The sequence below is a fragment of the Dasypus novemcinctus genome, chromosome 4 (assembly GCF_030445035.2).
Source record: "Dasypus novemcinctus isolate mDasNov1 chromosome 4, mDasNov1.1.hap2, whole genome shotgun sequence".
Taxonomy (NCBI): Eukaryota; Metazoa; Chordata; class Mammalia; order Cingulata; family Dasypodidae; genus Dasypus; species Dasypus novemcinctus.
Genome location: NC_080676.1, coordinates 165408551 through 165421288, shown reverse-complemented (window position 1 = coordinate 165421288; position 12738 = coordinate 165408551). Strand labels below are relative to the sequence as shown.

The following is a 12738-nucleotide window of genomic DNA, read 5'->3' as shown; positions in this document are numbered from 1 at the left end:
CTGTGGCGGCGCGGGCCGATGGCGTCACAAAGGCGCCGGCCCTCTGGCCGCGCGTTCGCCGAGCGGACGCGGCGGTGGCCCAGGCAGCCGGCGCCGAGCGGCCCCTCTCGGTTCCGCGTCGCGCCCTCGCTCTCTTTCGGTCGCCAAAATCCAGGGCCGTTGGCGGCGCGGTCAGCTAGGGTCGGGTCTTGGTCAGGAAGAGACGGATGGCTATTTTTAAACGGCCTGGCACCTTTAGGCCCACTTAAGCCATTCCCATGCGCTCAGCACACGACCTGCCGGGCACCGTGCCGCCCAGCTGTTAAGCGTAGTGACTCGCGCGCGACACTCGGTCGAGGTGAGGCGGCGGCAGAGTGGCCCGCACTGGGGGTGTCGGCGCCGCGCCCAGCGAGGTCAGCCTGAGGGTGGGCAGCCGGCCTCCTCCGTCCAGTGGTCCGCGGCTGTCGGCCCAAGCAGCGCGCTCGCTCCGTTCCCCGCGCGCAAAGGCCAACGCCGGGCCTCCGAGTGTGGCGCAAACGAGCCCGCCCTTGTTCCAGCTTCCCAGGCAGGGAAAACGGCCACGCTTGAGCGGGAAGGTGAACAGAGTTGTCTCCTTGCTACCTCAGCGAGGAGAGAAATGGGCGTGGTCGGAGCCCTGCGAGCTCTGTAAAGCCACCGCCCAGACCTATTTTGGGAGTCCAGGGTGCACTTTGGGGCAAGCCAACGGAGGAGGTGACTTCTCCCAAGACAGTTGAAATCTCCGCCATTTCACTTAGGTATTGGGCTGCAGTTACCCCTAGGGTGCGCAGCCCTCCCAAAGAGTCACGAAGGTGGACCCTTTCCCATAAGACGGGCATGGACAGCGCTGCGGTTTCCCGGGAAGGGGTGCCGTCGAAGGCAGTCGTCCCTGGCTCTAGCTCTCCGCACGCCGCGGAGAAGGCTGGTCCACTTGGGTGGTTTGATACTCACGACAGAGTCTCACTTTCCTTTTCTGCAGTTATCAAGTTCACGGCCCCGAGGAGCCCCCGCGCGGCCGGACCGAGCCCACCCTTCGTGCGCCAGGCCGGGGATGCCGCGCAGACGCCACGACATTTGAGCCTCGCGGCTGTCCGTACCGACCGTCGCCCGCGGCTGCGTTCCCGCGCTTTTGGCGGGTGGCGACAGAGGGCGCGGCGCAGGCGCACTGAGCGGAGGCCGGCGCGGCCATGGGCGAAGCCAGCGGCGTCGAGGAGGCCTGCCGGGTCAGTGACGAGGCCGGGGGCCGCCCGCGGTCCGGGCCGTCGCACCACACATCCCCGGGCTCACCCAGAGCGCCTGGAAGCCATCCCCTCGGACCGCGGGGACCAGGGGGGCGTGCCCAGGGAGGGCGCGGCGAGTCCCCTGGAAGCGCGGTCGGGAGGCCGCACGCGCGGGGAGGGGTCGGAGAAGCGAGGGGGAGGAGAGGGAAATGAAGGGCCCTCGTGCCCCCCGGGGGCCCAGTTCTCACCCTCAGGTCCTGGACACTTGTTCCGGGACTCAGTATCGGCTCTAGAGAGAGGCCAGGCCGGGGGTGGCTTACTGGAACTTCCACCGCCTGCGCTGGAGGAGGAAGTGCTGGGAACGCGGAGTCGGATCTCAGTGGACATCCTGGCTCTGGCCCTTCGGGCCCACAGCGTGGCGCGTTTGGGAACTCACTTAGCCTCCCTCAGCCTCGGTTTTCTGCTCTGGGCTGTTGTGAAGCGTTTTGGCGAATATTAAATAAGGTGACCAGGAGAGAGCCTCGCACACCTTGTAGGAATCCAGCAAGGCTAATTTCCTTTTCCTAGTGGTTGACTTGGTGCCAAGTGTGACTGGAAAGTTGCAGGCGTTTTCTCTGGCTTTCAGGAATAGGACTCTTGTATGCATTTGGTTCTCATGCTAAAGAACAGGGGTCCTGCTTTCCAACATGTAATACGGCAGAGGCCCTGCTAGCAAAGACACGACTTTGAAAGAGTAGCATAAGTCGCCTTAAAGAAAAGGAAACAAGGTGAAGGGAGCTGCTAGTTTTAGTCATCTGAAGAGAAATTTCATAATCTCAACCACTGCTTGTTCTTTTAGCACATGGCAACTAAAGAAGAATTTGTTAAAGTCAGAAAGAAGGACCTGGAACGCCTGACAACTGAAGTGATGCAAATACGGGACTTCTTACCGAGAATACTAAATGGGGAGGTACTGGAAAGCTTCCAGAAATTAAAGATTGTAGAAAAAAGTGAGTTTTATTCTACCTTTAGCAGTCATTGTTGATGCCAACAATCTGCTCCAGCAAATATAGTATCCACCTTATATAAGTCATTTAAGTCATGGTAAATAACTTTTAAAGTACTGTTAAGGGTCATATAGTTATTTTGGGAGTCAGATGAGGCAGAAGAAAGGGAGGTGCCCTCAGTGAGTACCTTGGACATAGTGAGTTGGTGTTGTGGTTGCCATCTCTCTGGAGTCTGTTACTAGCGTCTCTTTCCTGGCGGGATATACTTTTTTTAAGGGTCCCGGGGCCTGGGCCTGGGACCTCTTCTGTGGAAAGCTGGTGCTCAGCCACTGAGTTACATCAGCTCCCCTGAGTTGATTTTTTCATTTGTTTGCTTGTTTTGTTTTTGTTTTTAAGGAGGCCCAGGGGACTGAACCTGGGACCTCCCATGTGGGAAGCAGGTGCTCAACTGCTTGAGCCACAGCTGCTTCTGGAATGTAGCTCTTGCCAGGTGGGAAGCTCCTTTGGGGCTGCATGTGTCTGTGGAGACAACTGAGTATGTGTTTACTTATCTTGAGGTTGATGGGTGAGTCTGTTTCCAGCCCTGATTTAAGTTTGGGTTTGGTAGGATTTGATCATTCAGACTCTGGAGATTTGAGCTGAGACATTTTATGTCAAATATCAGTCTCAGAGCCAATTCAAATGCTTGGAGGTAACTTAACTTGCTGAATTAAGATATTTCAGCTAAATTACCATGACCCCCTTCTCTGCCCTGAGGTGAGCTCTAGGAGGGGCCCCTTGAGACGCCTCTCCTCCCTTGCTGACTGGCTGCCGAGGGCCTGCCGCAGTGGGAGGAGAGAGGCACACCCCCCTGCTTTGCCGCCCTTCTCTGCCTAGCTGCACCCTTTCACAGTGTCTCCCACCTAGTGGCCTCTCTCTTCCCAGCTTCCACTAGGTTCTAGGACTGCCTTTCTCCCTGCACTCCTTCACTCTGGGGCTTTTGCTACCTATCTATTGTTGGGGCCTTTGTCCCTGCTCTCCTGCTGGAGGAAATCCTTTCATTAAGGTCGCTTGGTGCCTCGGTCGGTTTCTGTTTCCTGCTGGGACCCTGACTGAGGTGCAGCCTCTCACTGGTTGCCTCAGCTCTAAATCCCTGACTGCTTAACTCCCCTTGTTCTGATCCCATGCTCACTGGAAACCCTCCGGAAGTAACTTCATTCTAAGTGTGATTTCTTCAGGGAGGGCTAGTGCTAACCAGTGAGCAGAGTATGTTGGCCTGCTGGTTGGCTATATTTTTCACTGTAAATCAGTAAATTGGCATTCTGAAAAATGTGTTAGGGCCTCACGTGCGCGCTAGGATGAGTCAGGTTTTGGAGATTGGACGTTCTGCCAAAATCAAAATTATGATGCTTAGGAAAGTGAGGACACAAACTGAGCGCTGGTGACCCAGTCACGGTTGATCTAGGAGACCTTATCCAGCTGCCGGGCTTCCTCTTTTCCTACAGATGTGCCTGGCCACTCCTTCTCAGTCTCTGTGCTGATTTTCCCTTTACTCCTCAGCAACTTTCGGATGCGAAGCTGAGGATCATGCCAGGCCCCTTTTCTCTGAGCATGTCTCATGCACACGTAGCTTCAAGTACTGTCTTGATGCCGGTGGCACCTGCATGTGTCTCTAACCCAGACCTCTCCTCCAAGCGCAGGACCTTGTATGTAACTCCTCCTTGGCATCTGTCCTTGCTTGTTTCACAGTCGTTTCACATGCTAATGTCTGTTCTAGCCTAGGCAGCCTGAGGCTGTCAGGAACAGGAACAGACCTCTAGTCCAACAAGTACAGGTTTATTGGTTCGCTGCAGTGAGGGGGACCACAAACCAGAGGAACAGTGCGGAGGCTCAGCAAACAGGAAAGGCTCGACTTATTGGGGGAGGGGAAGGATGGCTTTAGGTGAATTGTTAATGAACTAGTGTGTTTGATGGGCTCAAAGCAGAGTCTTTACTGGGTATAAAGTTGTCAACATCACCAGGAAGTGAACCCAGGGTCCTGTTTCTTTGGAAATGACAAAGTTAAGATGGATGGGGCACTTAGTGTCTAGAAGTCTCTTATTTGAATCTCTGCACATTGTTGGAAATGAGTGTTGCTTCTCGGGGTCAAAGTGACTTAGATCTTCCAGGTAAAAAGGAGATATTTCATCCTTACTGTGACAATTTCAAAAATGGTATCCGCAAAATTTCTGATAGTCTGGGATTTTATAGAATAAGGTTTCTTAGTGAAGTCAGCAATCATTCAAAGAAGGACTGTTCTGACACTTGACAGCTATAGTGTGTCCCTGGGAGAAATGCTGTTTCATGTTGGCTATGCAGCTGGCTGTGTCTTGTCTGTTAACCCAGCCTGACACATGACAGACAGGCTTTCCCTTGCTCAGAACAAACTACAGGTTACTTTCACCGGCCTGACTCTGATCCCTGCCCCCTCCCTCCAGCCTTCTTGCCTTCAGAGTCTCCTGAATAGCAGTATACCCCAGATTAGAGATCTACAGTTGTCTAGGTCACCATCTCTTTTTTTTTTTTTTTTAAAGATTATTTATTTTTAATTCCTCCCCCCTCCCCCAGTTGTCTGTTCTCTGTGTCTATTTGCTGCGTCTTGTTTCTTTGTCCGCTTCTGTTGTCCTCAGCGGCACGGAAAGTGTGGGCGGTGCCATTCCTGGGCAGGCTGCACTTTCTTTTGCGCTGGGCGGCTCTCCTTACAGGTGCACTCCTTGCATGTGGGACTCCCCTACACGGGGGCCACCCCTGCATGGCAGGGCACTCCTTGCGCGCATCAGCACTGCGCATGGGCCAGCTCCACACGGGTCAAGGAGGCCCGGGGTTTGAACCGCGGACCTCCCATGTGATAGACGGACGCCCTAACCACTGGGCCAAGTCCGTTTCCCCCATCTCTTCTCCTTATTACCTGCCCCACACCTGTCGACTGATGTTTGTATTTGAATTCATCAGCCTGCTTCCATCTCCACTGCCACCATCCAAGTCCAAACCACTACCATATTTTGGTGGAATCCCTGCAGTAGCCTCCCACCAGCATCCACTTGGGACTGCTCTCCATCCCGTTCTCTACACGATAGCCTGAGTAATCTGAATTAAGTGTGAGTCCCTTGTTTAAATTTTCAACAGTGTTTCCTAGCTTTTAGAATAAAGACCAAAAGACAGCACAAACACCAACACCTAGTAGCATCCAAGACCCAAAAGTGTAACACGGCCTGAAAGGCATTGTCTTTGGACTCAGCTGCAGGCCAAGTATCCCTTCCTTGGTGGAGCCTGGACGGCGGCCTAGACAAGGTCCAGCTTCCTGTTAGATGTTGTCATAGCCCCCTGTACTTTGACAAGATGGTTTTGTTGCCGTTTCACACTGTAAATTGTGAGCAGGGCAGGTCCCAGAGCTGGCCTCTGTACTGAGTGTGTGGTTGTGAAAGCCTGCCCTGCTCGTTGCACTCTTTCCTAATTGCAGTGTTAGCATGTTAAGTCAGTGGGTACTAAAGGAGACTCCTTGGTAAGAAAGGAAGGGTCAGACTGGATGGGGGTGGCTTTAAAAGGCTTCTCTGTGAACTTTGAACTTGACCTGGCCCTTGAATACTTCTGGTTTTCTGCCATCAAAGAAGGCCTCCTATGGCCCCTCTTCCCTAATTCTGGCTCTTACGGGGTTATCACATTGATGACGCAGGGGAAACCCGAGGAAAACAAACATTTCCTCCTTTTTCTTTCTGTAGGACCTAGATCTGATCGCCCTCCCTTGGCCTTCCTAGAACCTGTCTTCCCAGACTACTCACATGAGCCACGACTTGAGAATGGACGCCCCACAGAGGGAGTCCACAATTCATAGGTGGTGGCAGGAGATGTTTGGCATGATGATTTGTCTACCCTGGGGCCCAGTGTGCTGCTTGGGTCTGACCACAGTGTCAGGCTGCTCTTGCTTTTTGAGTTTGGTATGTGCCAGCGCCAGGCCTGATTTGAGAAGTTTAGAGTGTAGCTTTGGATTTGTTTGGCTTGGGTGGGCTCAGGCTATAAAGTAACTTGTAAGCCAGCCAGAGGATTTCAGTTAATAAAAATACGGAGTAACTGGGGTTGATTATGCTTCTAGCACAGTAACTACCTTTGGGAAACAGGACAAGGTAAGTGGTAGAATTTGGAATCACACTGATGAGGATCTTTAGGGAATAAATGAGCATTGAGAAGTGAGAAGGAAAGGGGACGGTGCCATAGACTGGAGTGGTGGCACATGTGAAAGCTGCAAATGGAAGCGGAATTGATTGGGTATTGATCACCTTCTTTGCATGATTTCTGGGGCAAGGATTGGAACATGAGCCTGAGGATAGTCAATGTGAGCAGTTTATGCAAGAGACATTTTTTTTTTTTTTTTTTTAAAGATTTATTTATTTATTTAATTCCCCCCCCTCCCCTGGTTGTCTGTTCTTGGTGTCTATTTGTTGCGTCTTGTTTCTTTGTCTGCTTTTGTTTCTTTGTCCGCTTCTGTTGTCGTCAGCGGCACAGGAAGTGTGGGCGGCGCCATTCCTGGGCAGGCTGCACTTTCTTTTCACGCTGGGTGGCTTTCCTCACGGGCGCACTCCTCACGCGGGGGACACCCTTGCGTGGCACGGCACTCCTTGCGCGCATCAGCACTGCGCATGGCCAGCTCCACACGGGTCAAGGAGGCCCGGGGCTTGAACCGCGGACCTCCCATATGGTAGACGGACGCCCTAACCGCTGGGCCAAAGTCCGTTTCCCACAAGAGACATTTTTAATCTCAGAAGAGAGACAATTGGAAGTTACTACATGGGAGTGACATCCAAATAGATTAAAATGACATTTGCAGGGGAGTGATTTTTGCTGCTCAGTGTAGGACGGGTTTGAGGGATGGGGTGAAGATGAAGACTTGATGCTGGAGAGCCGGCAGGGAAGGTCTTGGATTCTGTTAGTACACGGACTGTGGCTGTGTGAGTGGAGTGGAAGGGACACCTTCAAGAACGTGGCATTTGGAAACATGGTTAGTCTTGGTGATGAAGTGGGGACAGAGTGTCAGTGATTGGGAGTCAGCAGTGGAAGTAGAGACATGTAGGGAGTCACTGCCTACACACGAGCTGATGGGCTCTTGGTGCCTTTCCCTATCTGTGAAGTGGGGATGGTAATGCCTGAGTGACAGACGGGGCAAGGTGTAGAATGAGGCCAGATTTGTAAAGTGCTTGGCTCTGTTCTGGCTTGTGGTGAGTTCTCAATAAACAATACCTTTTCAGAGGGAGGAAATAGTGAGCCACAGATGAATGTTATTTCACGTGGACAGTGAAAAAGCATTCAAATCAAGCTTCAATTCTGGCTCAGACCAGTCATTTTGTGACTTTGGGGAGGGTGTAGGGAGGTTTGAAGCAAGATTTGAATTCTGATTCTGCCCTTTATTATCTGTGTAACCTTCAGCCTCGTTTTTTCGCTTTTGAAATGCCGGTAGCTGTAATGCCCTCAAGCTTACATGGGATAATCTTGGTAAAGCATGTTGGTGCCTATTAAAAGGTTCCTTCGATTTTCTCTCCTCCTCTCTTGTGCTTTATTCATGTGGCAGTGAGGAGATGATTACTCTATCAGTGGGTGTCAAAATTTTGTTTTTAAACTGGGAGAATTTTCTTTGTTTCTTTTTAAATAAAATCTTGTATAGTATGGTTGTTCAATATATAAAATAGATGAAAGATGTATTTTCTGCATGTTAAACTTTAGAACATTTATTTAAATAAATGCTTTTAAATGTTAATATTGTGAAGTGTCTTGTTTTGTTCATTGAAAATATCAGCAGTGAATCTAAACTAGTGCAGCCATGATATACTGGAGAGAGATTGACTAGCATTTTCTTTAGCAGTAAAAAAGCCATTTTGTTTAATTTTACATTTTTGTACTCCCACTTTGCCTCTATCAGGCAAAACTGATAAACTGGTCAGGCAAACTGACCAATTGAACTTTGTGCAATGATGAAAATGTTTAATCTCTGCTGTCCAATATGGCAGCTGCTAGCTACATGTGCCTAATTGACCCATCGTCATTTATGGAAAAAACAAACTTTTCCCTACTGTACTACAATATCATCCTCATAAGTCAAGTGGCCATGTATGTGTGGGTCTGATTCCAGACTCTTTATTTCATTGGTCTTTTTAGCTACACATGCATCAGCTTTAACCTCTTTGACTTTATAATGCTATCTTTTTTTTTTTAAAGATTTATTTTATTTCTCTCCCCTTGCCCGCCCCTCCCCCACCAGTTGTCAGCTCTCTGTGTCCATTCGCTGCATATTCTTCTGTGTCCGCTTGTATTCTTGTCAGCAGCATCTGGAATCTGTCTCATTTTTGTTGCATCATCTTGCTGCATCAGGTCTCAGTGTCTGCGGTGCCATTCCTGGGCAGGCTGCACTTTTTTTTGCACTGGGTGGCTCTCCTTATGGGACACGCTCCTTGCACGTGGGGCTCCTCTACATGGGGGACACCCCTGTGTGGCACAGCACTCCTTGAACGCATCAGCACTGTGTGTGGGTCAGCTCATCACACGGGTCAGGGGGCCCTGGGTTTGAACCTTGGGCATCCTATGTGGTAGGGTGCTCTTTCCATTGGCCCACATCCGCTTCCCAATGTATTTTTTTTTTCATCCTGTTATGGTAAACTTTTCTGTGCCATTATTTTTTAATTCAGACTGACAGTCTTTGTCTCTTAAATATAACCTTTAATTAATGTTTGTTTAATGGAATTGCTTATCTTTGTTTAATCTACCATCTTGTTTTATTTTGTCCCACAATTCCCTGTTCTCTTTTTCCCTTTTTTTTTGCCTTTTGATTTAATCAGATTTATTATTGCTATTATGCTATTTAACCTCTTCTGGGGACTTTTGACTTAGACATTCTTTAATTGTTTAAGTTTTGAAAAAAATTTATGGAGGTATATCACTCATGCATAAACTGGTGTATCTTAATAGTTGTGAACTAATAAAAATACATAACATCATAACAGGGCTTTCATACCTCACCGTACCAATAATACCTTGCACTGTTGTGAAACTTACGTTTTTTTTAAAGATTTATTTTTTATTTATTTCTCTCCCCTTCCACCCCATTGTCTGCTCTCTTGTGTTCATTCACTGTGTGTTCTTCTGTGTCCACTTGCATTCTTAGTGGCACCGGGAATCTGTGTCTCTTTTTGTTACGTTATCTTGCTGCATCAGTTCTCTGCGTGTGCGGTGCCACTCTTAGGTGGGCTGTGCTGCTTTTGCGTGGGGCGGCTCTCCTTGCAGGGTGCACTCCTTGTGCGAGGGGCTCCCCTACGTGGGGGGTGCCCCTGTGTGGCATGGCACTCCTTGGAGTTGGCAGCACTGCACATGGGCCAGCTCACCACATGGGCCAGGAGGCCCTGGATTTGAACCTTGGACCTCCCATGTCCCATGTGGTAGGCGGACACTCTATCAGTTGAGTCACATCTGCTTCCCGTGAAACATTTTTAACTTATGATTAAAGAGCATCCCTGAAATATTACTACTATCCTAAGTATCTTATATTTGGTGTATTTTCCCCCAATCCACCCTATTATTATTTTTTATATCATTTATACATAATCATATATAAACAATAAGTGTATAGTAAATCTGTGAGTTTACAAAGCAAATATATAGTATAACATCATACAGGGGTCCCATACATCACCCAACCACCAATACCTGCATTATCGTGAGACATTTGTTACAAATTATGAAAGAATAGTGTCAAAATCTTACTACTAACTATAGTTCTTGTCTTACATTTGGTGTATTGTTCCTTCATTCCATGCTATTATTTGTTAAATATATTTTTATGACAGAGTTATAAACTTAGAAAAGTGCAGAATTCCCATACAGCACCCCTGTATCATCACATCACATCGTGGTGGTTTATTTGTTAAAGATTATGAGATAATATCAGCCTATTATCAGGTCCATTGTGTACATTTGGCACACTTTTTCCATACTCCCCCGTTATCAACACAGTACATCTTTGGCATAGATGCATGAATATTATATTATTGTTAACTATAGTCCATAGTTTACTCCAGCTGTATTTTTCCCATGCTTCTCCACGTTCCCACCACCCTGCAATAGTGATGTACATTCTAGCTCACAAAGGATGCTCTTGAATCTGTACCATCAACCGCAATTCTCATCCACCTCTGGGTTTACTGTGTTATTCAGTCCCTAGATTATTCTCTAGCTTTCTTTCATTTGGCATACATATCCCTAGATTACCCTTTTCAGCCACATCCCCATTCATAAACCAGCTGTTAACTCACTCTAATGTGTTACCATCAGTTCTGTACATTTCCACACTTTTACAGTAAAGTTAATTGAAACTTCTGCATACATTAAACATCAGTAGCCCATCTTAGTGCTCCTCTTATCTCCTTCAAGAATCCACCACCTACCACCATGTCTTGAAGATGTTTTCGTACATATTCTTCTAGAAGTTTTATGGTTCTTTTATATTTAGGTTTTTGATCCATTTGGGGTTAATTTTTGTAGAAGGTGTGAGATAAGGGTCCTCTTTCCTTCTTTTGGCTATGGATATCAAGTTCTCCCAGCACCATTTGTTGAATAGACTGTTCTGTCCCAGCTGGGTGGGTTTGACAAGCTAGTCAAAATCACTCGACCATACATGTGGGGGTCTGTTTCTGAACCATCAGGTCAGTTCCATTGGTCTATATGTCTGTCTTTATCCCAGTACTATGCTGTTTTTACCATTGTAGCTAGGTAGTATTTAAAGTCCAGAAGTGAGAGTCCTCCAACTTCACATTTCCTTTTTAAGATGTTTCTGGGACCCCTTACCCTCCCAAATAAATTTGGTACTCTGGTTTTCCATTTATTTAAAAAATGCTGATGGAATTTTTATTGGGATTGCCTTCAATCTGTATATCAATTTTGGTTGAATTGACATCTTCATGATATTTAGTCTTCCAATCTGTGAACATGGAATGTTCTTCCAATTATTTTGGTCTTTTTTGATTTCTTTTAACAATGAGTTGTAGTTTTCTGAATGCAAGTGCTTTACATTGTTGGTTAAGTTTATTCCTAAATAGTTGATTCTTTTCGTTGCTCTTGTAAATGGAATTTCTTTTTCCTGTCTTCCTCCTCAGATTGCACATTACTAGTGTCTTTTTAAATCCTACTTCATCTGGTATAGCTACTCTGGCTTTTTGCTGTTATTGTTCCTGCATATGTGGAGTATCTTTTTCCAGGCTTTCTAGCCATTTTCAATCTATTGGTATCTTTGGGTCTAAGGTGAGTCCCTTGCAGATAGCATATAGGTGTCTCATATTTTCTTATCTATTCTGTCAGTCTATGTTTTCTGATTGGGGAGTTTAATCCATTAACACTCAGTGTTATTACTATAAAGGCTATTCTTATTTCACTCATTTTGACCTTTGCGTTTTATCTGTCACTTTATTTATTTAATTTATTTATTTCTCTCCCTTCCCCCCTCCCCCAGTTGTCTGCTTTCTGTGTCCATTGCCTTTGTGTTCTTCTGTGTCCGCTTGTATTCTTGTCAGCGGCACCAGGAATCTGTATCTCATTTTTGTTGCATTTTCTCTTGCTGCATCAGCTCTCTGTGTTTGTGGTGCTACTCCTGGGCAGGCTGCACTTTTTTCGCACTGGGCAGCTCTCCTTACAGGGCGCACTCCTTGCATGTGGGGCTCCCCTACACGGGGGACACCGCTGCATGCCATGGCACTCCTTGCGCATATCAGCACTGTGCATAGGCCAGATCACCACATGGGTCAGGAGGCCCTGGGTTTGAACCTTGGACCTCCTATGTTGTAGGCAGATGCTCTAGCCATTGAACCAAATCTTCCTTGTCATATTTTATTTTCACCACTCTTTTGAGACTTTCAGTTACTTTTTCTGGTAAAATTTACATTTCTATACTCTCCTCCAAGCCTCCCCTGTCTTTTCTTTTCAGTTTGTAGCAGATCTTTAGTATTTCCTGCAGAGTGGGTCTCTTGGTTACAAACTCTCTTAGTGTTTATCTGTGAATATTCTAAATTCACCCTCATTTTTGAAAGACAGTCTTGATGGGTATTAGATTCTTGGCTGGAAGTTTTTCTCTTGCAGTATCTTAAATATATCATACCATTGTCTTCTTTCCTCCGTGGTTTCTGATGAGAAATTAGCACTTAATTTTATTGGGTATCCTTTATATGTTATGCATTGCTTTTCTCTTGCTTTTCTCAGAATTCTCTCTTTGTCTTTGGCATTTGACATTCTGATTAGTATGTGTCTCAGACTTGGTCTATTCGGATTTATTCAGATGGGAGTATGTTGTGTTTCTTGGACATGGATATCTATGTCTTTCAATATGGTTGGGAAATTTTTTCCCATTATTTTTTCAAATATTGCTTCCGCCCCCTTTCCCGTCTCTTCTCCTTCTGGGACATGCATGACATGTAGTTTGCACGTCTCTTGTTGTCCTTTAGTTCCCTGAGACCTTTGCAAATTTTTCCATTCTTCTCTTCTTTTATATG

At 47.1% G+C, this 12738-nt stretch overlaps 1 protein-coding gene across 4 annotated transcripts in view; it reads left to right on the top strand.

Annotated features, from left to right (window-relative positions):
* Positions 1 to 19: 19 nt before the first annotated feature.
* Positions 20 to 12738, top strand: part of HSF2BP (heat shock transcription factor 2 binding protein) — a 200600-nt gene continuing 187881 nt past the window's right edge. For 2 of the 4 annotated variants that reach the window (XM_071214990.1, XM_012518311.4), the window contains exons 1-3: positions 20 to 337; positions 977 to 1220; positions 2056 to 2206. In XM_071214990.1, the coding sequence (XP_071071091.1) occupies positions 1185 to 1220; positions 2056 to 2206 (187 nt within the window). In that variant the 5' untranslated portion in view covers positions 20 to 337; positions 977 to 1184. Of the gene's footprint in view, positions 576 to 976; positions 1221 to 2055; positions 2207 to 12738 lie in introns of all 4 variants that reach the window. The other 2 variants (XM_058296303.1, XM_023583727.3) reach the window with 2 other exon arrangements.